Source organism: Carassius auratus, chromosome 43 (genome assembly GCF_003368295.1).
Source record: "Carassius auratus strain Wakin chromosome 43, ASM336829v1, whole genome shotgun sequence".
NCBI classification, from domain to species: Eukaryota; Metazoa; Chordata; class Actinopteri; order Cypriniformes; family Cyprinidae; genus Carassius; species Carassius auratus.
In genome coordinates, this window is record NC_039285.1 from 673,597 (window position 1) to 687,445 (window position 13,849).

A 13,849-nucleotide genomic window follows, 5' to 3' on the forward strand; every position below is an offset into this window, starting at 1 on the left:
TGTGAAACTTTACTACGCATATGGAATAACCGTTTTATAAAAGCCCTGTGGAGCTGTGGTTTACAGTGCATTTCGCTTTATGTTTTGTCTAACAATGACGCTTAGCTGTTACAAATTCACTGTAAACCACGGCTTCACTGGGCTTATTGTATTATTTGTAAATTTAAATGTAGCTAAAATGAATTAATTTACATAATAAATATAAAAAAATACAATAATTAACAAACACCCTTCAGTGCATCCGCATTATTCCTGGAGCTGTAGTATCTCACTGCTGGTGTCTCTCTCTCTCTCTGTGTGTGTGTGTGTGTGTGTGTGTTCAGCTGGGACATCGGCGAGTGGTCCGAGTGCAGTAAGACGTGTGGTTTGGGCGTGCAGCATCGTCAGGTTCTGTGTCGTCAGCCGTACACTAACCTCACACTGAACGTTCACAGCAGCCGCTGCAGACACCTGGAGCACCCCGAGACCAGCAGCTCCTGCCAGCTGAAGATCTGCAGCGAGTGGAACATCCGCTCCGACTGGAGCCCCGTGAGTCACAGCTGTCTGTCACGGCCCCTCCTCCACACTGATTGGCCTCCTCCAGGACTGTGGGCGGAGCTTGGGTTGGAGAACTGCACTAGTATTATTAGTAAAGCTAGAAACACACGAGCATTACTATGGCCAGAAGGAAAAGAATATATATTAAATATATATATATATATATATAAAAGTTTGTTTCACTTATAAAACATATAGTTCTGGTCCTTGATTCTGATTGGCTGAGCCACGTGCAAACGTGTTGTTTTCTGTTTAAGTTTGTGTGTTGCTCAGCAACCACTTTGTAACAACCACAGCTGTTTCTGAGGAGCTACATTGTTTCGTGGAAGAATACTGTTTTTATTAATATCTCTACACTTTATTTGCTGTTTTATCTTGTGAAACCTTACTACGTATATGGAATAACTGTTTATAAAAGCAATAATCCCTGTGAAACTGTGGTTTACAGTGAATTTATACCAGATAAGGGGATTTTAGTCATTTCGCTTCACGTCGTGTCTAACAATGACCCCTAGCTGTTACAAATTCACTGTAAGCCATGGCTCCACGGGGCTTATATTGATTAGTATTTGGTGGTTTGCGTGTGTTAATGTCAGGCCCTGTGTGTGTGTGTGTGTGTGTTGTCAGTGCTCGGTGCCCTGCGGTGTAGGTCAAAGGTCACGTGAGGTGCACTGTGTCAGTAATGTTGGTGATATCGTGGCAGATGACGAGTGCAACATGAAGCTGCGTCCCAGCGATGTGGAGAACTGTGACGCAGGTGTGTGCACCAAGAGCTGGTTCTTCAGTGACTGGAGCGCTCAGGTGAGTCTCTCGGTCTGTGCTCAGGTGTGTGTCGCTCGCTCGCTCTCACTGCTGTGTGCTGTGTGACGCAGTGTTCGGCTGACTGTGGCGCAGGGATACGGACGCGCAGCGTTCAGTGCCTCACCAATCACATCAGCAGTCTGCCTCTGGAGAGCTGCGGGGCCCAACGGCCCCCCGAGGCCCAGCCCTGCAACAACGGCCCCTGTGAGAGCCGCACAGAGTGGTTCACCGGACCCTGGAGTCAGGTACGACTGCACCTCTTTACAAAGTAAAAAAAGCGATTCATTTAAAATTCTTATTTAAATTAAATCTATTTAAAAACTATCCAAATAAACACTTACTAAATATTTATTAGGTCATAACAATACAAAATTAAAATAATTAAAATAAGTGGGTTAAAAAAATAAAATCCAACTGCAAAAATAAAATAAATGATTTTGACATTATAAAAATAAATATGTTAAATCATAAAAATGCTCAATTAAAATAAGTATTTAAACACTAAAATTAAATAATGCAAAATAACATGATTTTAAAATAAAACTATCAAAATAAAGGCATGCTGAAAATGAATAATCATAAAAATTATAAATTATAATTTATAAATATATTTATATAATATATAAATATAAATATATTATAAATATATTTTTTTAAAACAAAAAGAATCAGTTGAAAACACTAAAACATATTAAATACTTTGAATTTTCCTGCATTTCGTGTGACCACTGAACACATGAATGCACTGATAAGTGATTGACACACTAACTTATATATATTTTTTATATATTTTAGTTCATTGGGGTTCGACTGATGAAAGCATTCGTGAATGGCTGGTTTAGATCAGGTTCTGATGGCAGTGTGTGTGTGTGTGTGTGTCAGTGCTCGGCGGAGTGCGGCTCTGGCGGTCAGCAGAGGGCAGTGGTGTGTCTGATGAGGTCAGACGAGGGTTTCATGGTGATGCCGGCGTACGAGTGCTCGTCTCTGGACAAACCCCTGAGCCAGCAGAGCTGCTTCATCAAGACCTGCGGAGCCAAGTGGTTCCACACCGACTGGAGCGCGGTGAGACCATCACACTAACAACCACACAGCAGCTCAGCCAGATCAGCTCTGCTCATGTGTGTGTGTGTGTGTGTGTGTGCAGTGCTCGAAGACGTGTGAGACAGGTTACCGTGTGCGAGAGGTGCGCTGTCTGACCGATGACGTGATGACCAGCGAGCTCTGCGACGAAACACTGAAGCCTCATGACAAGGAGGAGTGTCACCCTGAGCCCTGCCTGCCTCTGATTGGTCAGTCCCCTCATTAATATGTAAACATGGCACTGCATATTCATATCTGCTCATTGCATAAAAGCACCTCTGGTAGTCCTGACACGTTTACCCAAAATCAAAAGAAAGAAACTATTTTTTTTATATTATAGATATACTATATATATACTTTTTTATGGGTTTCTCATTGCTGAAATATATATTATTTACATTTGCAAAATAAATCAGGCTGATGATATTTATTGAAACAATAAATATTGTATTTCTATAGAAGTTTATTTCTGTCACAGAATTTAAAAAAGAAGTTAATTGCAGCATATTATATTATTAATATTTTGCAGTTCTGAGAATTGTGAGAAAAAAAGCCAGAATTGTGGGATAAAGTTTTTGCCTTTTATTTAATTGTTTCTATATATTACAGTGTTTACTCTTATTAAATAAAAAAAATCCATTACAGAAATAAGAATAAAATGAAAAAAAAAAGAAAAAAGAAAACATCTCGATGCATTACAAAAATAATTAAATCATAAAACTGCTAAATTAATATAAACCATATAAAACAAAAAAAAAATAAAAGAGTTTACAGTAATGATACATTCGCTGGTAAATGTGCTTAATTATAATGAATTTAATCTCAGAATGCAAAAACAGGATTTATTTTCTTTATGCAAAGTATTTATTCATGCAAAAATGAATATTTATCCTTATGCAAAAAACATTGGGTTTTGTGTGCATGTTTCCATATGATTCTCCATTGCATCTCTATTTTTCAGATGAGAAGTGTCGTGATAAATACTTCAACTGTAACGTGGTGGTGCAGGCGCGTCTCTGCGTGTACGACTACTATCAGATGGCGTGTTGTGCGTCCTGCACGCGTGTGGCCCGGAGGAGCTCTGGACACTGGGGACAGCGATCGTGACCAGAGATCCTGGGATTGAACACAGATGCTGTGTGATGATGAGATCAGTATGTACTCAGTGCGTCGTCACACATGAACACTAGAGCGCAGGATGAGGAGAGAATCACTGCGTCAGCAACCACTTCACTTCTGTTCACACCGCGGAGTGAATGTGATCCGAACCGAATGGATCTGTGTGTGGAGCTGCAGTGTGAACGGGTTCAGCTCACTGCAAAACTGGATCCGGTTCCTCAGATCTGAAACACTGATCCGCTTTCTGATTGGATAAACTCTCATCGATGGGCTTCAAGAGCAAAAACACAAAGACAATGATTCAGAGTTAACATATGGAGCTAAAATAGTCTCAAAATTAATGTGTTTACAAAATTAAAATCCAATAGCTATGTCATATTCTCAAAACAAAGCCTTTGTGTATAATGCATTATGTACGTTGTAATGCATTAAATCTTTTCATTAATAATTGTAGCCAAAGTTAAAATGCATTATAAGTTTGTTTGCCATGTTTTTTATGCATTATATTTTCTAAAGGTTTAACAATGAGTGTTATAAGGCATTATAACAGTCAGGGTCATAGATTATTTTCTTGGTCAAGTGTGTTCGAATAGAGGTTTTCAAGAGCTGGTGTGAGTAAATATAGATTTCAACTCAAAGAGACAGGATAGTCTGGGCATGACATGATATGATGGACCCAGAAGGCGAGATGAACATCAAGGAGCACTATACACACTCATGAACTGTGTGTTTCATTCATATTTGAAGCCAGAGGGCGCTCCCGAGCAGAAAGTCATACCAGGAAACTCCTAATATGGGCAAAAGCATCCAGACACTTTTGGAAACATGAACACATTAAACATACGATTGGGACAATATATGTTTTTTCGAGTCATCTCCAGCAGGTGATAAATAAAGTATATGAACAATGCAGTGCTAATTGCATTTATTACAGTATAGAATCTATTCTGCCTTATTATTATGTGATGAAAGAAGTGTTTGTAGTATATAAACACATAATTATTATTTGTTGTTGTCCAGCAGTTATATATTTCTATGCCTATTAAAAGCTAGACATTAGAGAAAATAAGTTTTTGAACAGTAAACTTGTAAAGTCTCTGTTCACCATGCCTGTGTTTATTTGATCCAAAGTACAGTAATACAGTACAATTTTGATTTTCTTTTACTAGCCTATTTTAAATAACTGTTTTCTATTTGAATATATTTAAAAATGTAACTAAGATTTAAAGCTGAATTTTTATCATCATTACTCCAGTCACACGGTCCTTCAGAAATAATTCTGATATTCTGTTTTGCTGCAAAAAAAGTACTTTTTAATGCAATATATATTTATAAATGTTTTAAGTAAAGTGTTACCAAAAAAAAAAGATATATTTGCGAACTCACAAACTCGTAACGTTATTCATATTCACAGAAAATGTTGTTTTGCAAATGCACAACCAAATTTACATCCACAAAATAAGATTTTGAGCCTGTTTTAGCTCCATAACATCCACAGCGCTGAAGCGTTTAAACTGACGAGAACATTTAAGTCCTATATTTTTATTGTACTCACTGTATTTATATTTTGAACACATTCAGTTCAGAGTTTTGAAACATTTGTCAGCTTTATCATTCAGAACCATTTTTCTGTATCTTTTTAATCTTTTTAAAGCTGATTAAAGTCTAAAGTTGAATTCTGTTCCTCCTGATCTCAATGAATTTTGAAATGAATCCGTCAGTGTGTTTGCAGAATCTTATAATAACATCATAACAGCTCATAAGATAAGTCAGCACTGCACAATGTGGAGTAAAAGTTGTGTGTGTAAAAAAAAATTCAATTTTTGTGTTTTTTTTTTTATGTTCCAGGTTTGCACAATTTGGCCCAAAATGTCAAGATTACATATGACTTTTATTGTAAATAATAATAAAATAAGCACAGCAATTTTGTATTTTATTTTATAACTACTACTACTACATAATACAAATATTTAAAAATATATATGTATTTTAATAATTTATTATAATGTAAAATAAGTATTTAAGGAAAATAATAATAATTAACTAAATAATTAAAATTTTATTAACCTGCACTAAAATGAAAACATGAACTATTTCTGTAATTTTTAGAAGGTGAGGAGATGGAAAATGTGTGCAATCTCATCAAACTTGTTGTGGACAAGCCGTGAAAAATGAACAAATCAGAATCATCACACGCTGAATATGTGCGGAAAATCAAATGATCTCCTTTAAGAGGCACATCATTGTGTGTGATAACATTTGTATTTGTCAAACCACTTCAGCCCTGAAGGCTTGAGACTCATTCATGCAGAATAAAGAGTCCCGTGACACACACACACACACACACTCTCTCTCTCTCACACACACACACTCTCTCTCTCTCTCTGAGCTGAGCTGTGGTGGCTCAGTGTCTATCCTTGCGTGTCTCTAGTCGGTGGGAATGATGAGGACAGACGTGGTTCTTCACAGAAGGAAGCGCAGAGACGTTCTGCTGTACATCATCGCTGTAGTTTTGCTGATATTCGCCGTGGTTCATCTCGTCTTCTACGTTGGGAAGAGTTTTCAGGATTCGGCTGAAGTGAGAGTCCGGAGAGACCTCGGTGAGAGAGATTTAATTCATTCACCCAGCATCCAGACACGTGTGTTTCTACAGCAATGAATATAATACAGACAGCTTCTGTTTCAGATAAACAGAAAAAATAACAGTGTTAATGCTGCAAAATTAAACAGTTAAGAAACAAATACTGCTTTTGCTGTAAAGCAGCTCTACAGAAGACAAAGAAGTCATTATTCAACTTTTGTCAAGTGCTGTTAAACTGATATTTCTGAATGTTAATGGTCTATAACCCTCTGATTCTCTTCTGTCTTCTCTTCTCTTCTTTTTTTCTTGCTTGCTTCATCAGAATGATACAAAACTTGGTAAACACACAAAAATATATTTTTTTAAATTCAAAAAAACAAAAAAACATTAATGAACTAAAATTCATTGCATTGAAGAAAATCTTGGACCACCATGTGAGCAGCACCAAAAGGTCAAACCCTAACCCTAAAACGAAGATCTGTGTGTGTGTGTTTTAGAAAATGCGTCTGAATGCATCCCGCCGCAGTCGTCTGAATTTCCTGAAGGATTCTTCACGGTTCAGGAGAGGAAGGATGGAGGGATTCTGATTTATTTCATGATCATTTTCTACATGCTTCTGTCCGTGTCGATTGTGTGTGATGATTACTTCCTGCCATCTCTGGAGCTCATCAGCGAGCGTAAGCCGTGGTTTGTCAGATTTCTGCTGTGTGTGTGTGTGTTCAGTGTGATTTCACCAGATCTGTGTGTGTTTCAGGTCTCGGTCTTTCGCAGGACGTCGCTGGAGCTACTTTCATGGCGGCTGGGAGCTCGGCACCGGAACTCGTCACGGCGTTTCTGGGTAATCCTTTTTTCCTACTGAGGAATTTTGAGGAAACATCTGACACAAAGTCGACACATAAAGACAAACCATATTTAGAAACTTATTTAAATTTAGCTTTTTTGAAGGAGGTTGCTGTATGATCTTCTGTTTATACTATATAGCTGAAAGTATCATCAGGTGTGTTTGTGCTCAGGTGTGTTCGTGACGAAGGGAGACATCGGTGTGAGCACCATCATGGGCTCGGCCGTCTATAACCTGCTGTGCATCTGTGCGGCGTGTGGCCTGCTGACCTCTGCTGTGAGTGACCGCACACACACACACACACACACACAACACGCTCGTTATTCATCTGATGTGTTTTACTCTGTTCAGGTGGGTCGTCTCTCCTGCTGGCCGTTGTTCAGGGATTGTGTGGCGTACGCCATCAGCGTCTCTGCAGTCATCGCCATCATCTCAGATAACAGAGTTCACTGGTGAGTCTGCTATGAGTCGGAACAAAACAGTTTTTAGTAAAAATGCTGTTTGATCAGTTAGTAAAGTAGCAGCACTCTGCTCATAACAAGTGCTCTGCAGACGTTCTGAAAAGCAAAGCCAAAAACATTTTGATTGCCGTCCGGTGGCTTGCTAAAAAACCCTTCACTCTCCATGTAAACTACTGGACATAAATCAAGCTAAAATTTCTAATTATACTTCAGATACATTTTTACCAAAGACAGTTTCAATCATTGTTTAGGTAGTTCTTGTCACGCTGATGTTCATTTTTCTAACAAGTTTGCATTTAATTTGTTATTTGTTGCTATAAAAACTGGGAGTGGTGTAATGATTGTGAGCTCTGATTCTGGCTCCAAATGAATCAGTCTTGCGCAGATTCTGGCTCCAAAAGGATCATTCCTGTACAGATTCTGGCTTCAGATGAATCAGTCCTGCACAGATTCTGGCTCCAAACGAATCAGTCCTGTACAGATTCTGTCTTCAAATGAATCAGTCTTTTACAGATTCTGGCTTCAAATGAATCAGTCTTTTGGAGATTCTGGCTCCAAAAGAATCATTCCTGTACAGATTCTGGCTTCAGATGAATCAGTCCTGTACAGATTCTGGCTTCAGATGAATCAGTCCTGCACAGATTCTGGCTCCAAACGAATCAGTCCTGTACAGATTCTGTCTTCAAATGAATCAGTCTTTTACAGATTCTGGCTTCAAATGAATCAGTCTTTTGGAGATTCTGGCTCCAAAAGAATCATTCCTGTACAGATTCTGGCTTCAGATGAATCAGTCCTGTACAGATTCTGGCTTCAGATGAATCAGTCCTGCACAGATTCTGGCTCCAAACGAATCAGTCCTGTACAGATTCTGGCTCCAAAAGAATCATTCCTGTACAGATTCTGGCTCCAGATGAATCAGTCCTGCACAGATTCTGGCTCCAAAAGAATCATTCCTGTACAGATTCTGGCTCCAGATGAATCAGTCCTGCACAGATTCTGGCTCCAAAAGAATCATTCCTGTACAGATTCTGGCTCCAAAAGAATCATTCCTGTACAGATTCTGGCTTCAGATGAATCAGTCCTGCGCAGATTCTGGCTCCAAAAGAATAATTCCTGTACAGATTCTGGCTCCAAAAGAATCATTCCTGTACAGATTCTGGCTTCAGATGAATCAGTCCTGTACAGATTCTGGCTCCAAAAGAATCAGTCCTGTACAGATTCTGGCTCCAGATGAATCAGTACTGCGCAGATTCTGGCTTCAAACCAAATCACTGCTGTGCAGATTCTGGTTCCAAATTTTTGCAAGATGACCGCAGCCATACTGAGGAACCCCCCCTCCCCCACCCCCCAATTTTTTTTTTTACAAGTTCATTTCAGACTTTTTTTTTTTTTGCAACAACTTGCAATTCACTTTCAACAAATTGCAAACATCACTCACAGCTTGGCCTAAAAAAAGTACATGATCCGCTGAATACATGTTTATATATGCTCTAACTTCATAGCCCTCAGCTTTGACTGTGATCTGATGGTTGTGTCTGCAGGTATGACAGCGCATGTCTTCTGCTGGTGTATGGCGTGTACGTGTGTGTGCTGTGTTTCGATCTGAAGATCAGCGAGTACGTGATGCAGCGCTTCAGCCCGTGCTGCTTGTGTCTGAATAAGAACTCGCGGGAGCCAGACGAACAGCAGCCGCTGATGGGATGGAGTGATGACAGCAGCCTCCGCCTTCACCGTCGCTCCCGAGCCGACAGCGGCATCTTCCAGGACGACTCCGGATATTCCCACCTCTCTCTCAGCCTGCACGGACTGAACGAGATAACCGATGGTACGTGATCAAATTAAAGTCTTTTTATTACAATTTTGGTAATCCCTAAAAAGAATCTCATCAAAAACTTGCACTGAAATAGTTTTTTTCCAGTGTAAGGTGATGCACGAGAAAGTAGTTAACTAAAATAAAGTAGTTATTTTTCAGCAGCCTCACGTTTGCATGTTTCTCTCTGTCTCTCAGAGCAGAAGAGTGTGTTCACGATGCCGGAACACGATCTGAAGCGGATCCTGTGGGTTCTGTCGCTGCCTGTCATTGTGCTGCTGTTCCTGACCGTTCCTGACTGCAGGAGACGCTTCTGGAGGAAGTGCTACATGATCACCTTCCTGATGTCGGCTGTCTGGATCTCTGCATTCACATACGTGCTGGTGTGGATGGTCACCGTCGTCGGTAAACACACTTTCGTTTATTTGTTCTGTTGTTGCAGTGATTTATGGGAATTAATATTAATGGGAATCAAACCCACAATCTTTGTGTTGCGAACATCAACCGGATGAGTTACAGGAATGCAAGTCAAGTTTAGTTACATACTGTAGCACTATTCTCAATACACAACACATTGCAGAAAGTCACACTGTTTTGTTTGGCTTTATTCGATTACGAGATTAAATATTTGTTTTATCCAATTACGAGATTTAAATATTGGTTTTATCCGATTTCTAGTTTTAAATATTGGTTTTGTTCGATTACATGATTTAAATATCGGTTTTAGCTGATTACAAGTTTTAAATATCGGTTTTTATCCGATTACTGGTTTTAAATATCGGTTTTAATCCGATTACGAGATTTAAATATCGGTTTTGTTCGATTACGATATTTAAATATCGGTTCTATCCGATTACAGGTTTTAAATAGCGTTTTTATCTGATTAAGAGTTTTAAATATCGTTTTATCCGATTACGAGATTTAAATATCGGTTTTGTTCGATTACGAGGTTTAAATATTGGTTTTATCTGATTACGAGGTTTAAATATTGGCTATATTCGATTACGAGATTTAAATATTGGTTTTGTTCGATTATAAGAATTAAATATTGGTTTTATCCGATTATGAGATTTAAATATTGGTTTTGTTGATTACGAGATTTAAATATTGGTTTTATCTGATTACGAGGTTTAAATATTGGCTATATTCGATTACGAGATTTAAATATTGGTTTTGTTCGATTGCGAGTTTTAAATATTGGTTTTATCCGATTATAAGAATTAAATATTGGTTTTATCCGATTATGAGATTTAAATATTGGTTTTGTTGATTACGAGATTTAAATATTGGTTTTGTTGATTACGAGTTTTAAATATTGGTTTTATTCGATTATGAGATTTCAATATTGGTTTTGTTTGATTACATTTTAAATATTATTGGTTTGATCCGATTACGAGATTTAAATATTAGTTTTATCAGATTACAAAATTTAAATATTGTTTTTGTTTGATTACGAGTTTTAAATATTGGTTTTATCCGATTACGAGATTTAAATATCAGTTTTATCCGATTACGAGATTTAAATATTGGTTTTATCCGTTTACGAGTTTTAAATATTGGTTTTGTTCGATTACGAGGTTTAAATATTGGTTGGTTTTGTTCGATTAAGAGATCGAAATGTTTGATGGTTTTGTTCAAAGTGAGACTAAGTGATTCTAAAAAAGCATTTATGAAAATATGATCATATGTCACAGGTGAAAAATTGCTGGTTGTCAAATAGTATGATGTGAGTTTAACATTTTCCAAAATTAATTATCATCCATTTAATTTAAATTAGTAATGTCTCTGATTTCAGGCAGAATTACTATTTTGTAATGTTGTTCTTTACTTTGGGTAAAATGATTTAAATCATGGTAAAGTTTTCAGCCCTATTGCATTCCTTTAAGTAGCTGCTAGAAACGAGAAAGTGCCAGTGCTGGGGAAAGTTACTTTTAAAGTAATGCATTACAATATTACACAACTCCATAAAAAGTTACTAATTGCATTTCTTAGTTTTAATGGAAAGTAATGCATTGTTACTTTTGTGTTACTTTTTGTCACCTGAGCTGGGTTTGCTTATTTGTTTTTTAATGAGTAAGTTTTTAATACGTTTTTAATACAGTTCCTAGCAGCAGTCGTCATGTAGCTGTGCTGCAGATATCAGGTTTTTAAGCGGGTCACATGCTCTCCTCTCCATTCCTGAAATACCAGCACTGTATCCTGAAGGATTATGATGCTGGAGTCTTGAGTCTCTCCGGTCGGTCTGCGCTGGATTACAGCCGGCTGAAGCCCACGGGGTGTGTGAGAAACCATGTGATGCAGCCCCATATAATAGGATTATTATCCTGCCCACGGTCACACAGATGCACATGAGCGCTGGAGAGCCGGAGGAGCTTTAGAGCGACTCTGAGCAGGTACTGAGAGAGAAACCCTGAGGACGAGGACGAGGACGTCACCCTCAACCTCCTGCCCCTGAATAACAGCTCAGAGACTCTCGTGATAGATCTTTAACCTTTCAGAAACAGCTCTCTTCTGCTCGCCAAGACTGACTTTATTTACTGTAAAACAGAGAAATATTATTAGAGTTTTAAAACAGCTGTTTTCTGTGTGAATCTGTGTTAAAGTGTAATATATTTCTGTGATGCTCCGCTGTATTTTCAGCATCATTCCTCCAGTCTTCAGTGTCACATGATCTTCAGAAATCATGAAAATATGATGATTTACTTTATCAAGAAAAATTTCTGATTATTATTACGTATGTTTAAAACTGTTAAATTTTATTTTTCAGGATTCACAGATTAATAGAAAGGTCAGAAGAACAGCATTTATTTGAAACATAAATATATTGTATCATTATCTTTATTTTTAAGAAATTGAACGCATCCTTGATTCATATTTTTTTCTTCTTTTTTATATTTTAAATATTAGTCGAAACTTAGTGGTAATGTATACGTTTTTATATTCTCGAGCAGTAAATCATCATATTATTCTGATTTCTGAAGATCATGTGAAGACTGGAGGAATGATGCTGAAAATACAGCGGAGCATCACAGAAATACATTACACTTTAACACAGATTCACACAGAAAACAGCTGTTTTACATTCTAATAATATTTCATAATTTTACTGTTTTTGCTGAGACTTTGATCAAAAACCACAAATATTTATAGCTTTATATCTGCATTTTAAAGTTTGGCTTCTGTGCTCTCTCAATAAAATCTCATTAGGTTTATCATGCGAATTTAACACATGCAAAAAAAAAAATTCATACTCCAGCTATTTAATTTGAGTTATATCAAACAACTTTAACCAATTCCTAAAAAGGTACAACAAGAGTAGTCATATTAAAAACAAATACATAGTAATAGCAATAATATATGAATAGAATAAAATAATACAATAAAAATAAATAATGGAAAGTTCGGGTGACTTCAAGGTAGTTAGAACAAATAATTCTCCATAAAGAATGGATAAACTATAACTTTTTTTTTTTAAAGCTGAGAATTTTTCATCACGGATTGATTTTACGTCTACAGTCAACTGTTCGTTTGTGTGAGTTCAACAGAAGAAAGAGACTCTGGTTTGTAACGAGATTAAACGATGACAGACCGACTGTTATGTCTGTAATTAAGAGACTCTTTTAGCATCTTAGCAGGATCTGCTGTCTGTGTTCAGGCGAGACGCTGGGAATCCCGGACACAGTGATGGGAATGACGCTCCTGGCGGCGGGAACCAGCATCCCGGACACCGTGGCCAGTGTGATGGTCGCTCGAGAAGGTAAAGCTGACATGGCCATGTCCAACATCGTGGGCTCAAACGTCTTCGACATGCTGTGTCTGGGTCTGCCGTGGTTCATCAAGACGGTGTTTGTGGACACGGGGTCACCGGTGGAGGTCAACAGCAGCGGTCTGGTCTTCATGTCCGCCACGCTGCTGCTCTCCATCGTCTTCCTCTTCGTGGCCGTTCACATCAACGGCTGGAAGCTGGACTGGAAGCTGGGTGTGGTGTCTCTGGTGTGTTACGTGCTCTTCGCCACGCTGTCCATCCTCTACGAGCTCGGGATCATCGGGAACAATCCCATCCGCTCCTGCAGTGACTGACGGGAACGCCTCGCTCCATCAGGACAACGATCATGTGAGGACACTTCATGGAGTTTTTCTTCACTGCCTCGTCCTCATTCACATCAGACAGTGGTGCATGAAGTGATTCTGTTACAAGGGATGCTTTTGACCTCACAGTACAAATTATATAGATTCACATAAAACATCCTTTTATGCTTTTTAAAAGTCTTTAAAAGTAATGTATTGCTTTTTTTTTTTTTTTGCTTCGTCAGAATAGAAAGTCATTTGATTATTTATTTATTTTGTCGCATTAGATATATGAACACAAACAAATCACGGCTTCATAAAGAAAGACTACAGGATTCAGATGTTAAAGGGTGAAAAAAAAATATATATATATTTAATTGGTACCTTTGTAGTCAAAAATGACCCTGGTAAAAAATAAATTTTATAAATATTGCATAGTATCATAAAATTCTAAGTAATAATAATAATTAAAAAAAATAAGTAAAAAAAAATATATATATATAGTAATAAGCAAATTTTTTCTTGTTTCCCAGTTTATTTTCATGATGGCA

At 37.8% G+C, this 13,849-nt stretch overlaps 2 protein-coding genes across 4 annotated transcripts in view; both read left to right on the plus strand.

Moving 5' to 3' along the window:
• The window catches only part of LOC113061356 (thrombospondin type-1 domain-containing protein 4-like), a 31,512-nt gene extending 27,072 nt beyond the window's left edge, over nt 1-4,440 (plus strand). For all 3 annotated transcript variants that reach the window (XM_026230399.1, XM_026230400.1, XM_026230401.1), the window contains 6 exons: nt 324-528; nt 1,165-1,338; nt 1,410-1,583; nt 2,221-2,400; nt 2,483-2,627; nt 3,380-4,440. In XM_026230399.1, the coding sequence (XP_026086184.1) occupies nt 324-528; nt 1,165-1,338; nt 1,410-1,583; nt 2,221-2,400; nt 2,483-2,627; nt 3,380-3,525 (1,024 nt within the window). In that variant the 3' untranslated portion in view covers nt 3,526-4,440. The remainder of the gene's footprint in view (nt 1-323; nt 529-1,164; nt 1,339-1,409; nt 1,584-2,220; nt 2,401-2,482; nt 2,628-3,379) is intronic.
• Nucleotides 4,441-5,912: 1,472 nt separating this feature from the next.
• On the plus strand, nt 5,913-13,650 carry slc24a5 (solute carrier family 24 member 5). Its single transcript, XM_026230409.1, has 8 exons — nt 5,913-6,137; nt 6,616-6,795; nt 6,873-6,956; nt 7,132-7,235; nt 7,311-7,411; nt 8,962-9,245; nt 9,429-9,635; nt 12,886-13,650. Exons 1-8 carry the CDS (start codon nt 5,978-5,980, stop codon nt 13,308-13,310), a joined length of 1,545 nt encoding a protein of 514 aa, XP_026086194.1. The 5' UTR covers nt 5,913-5,977; the 3' UTR covers nt 13,311-13,650.
• The last annotated feature ends 199 nt before the right edge of the window (nt 13,651-13,849 follow it).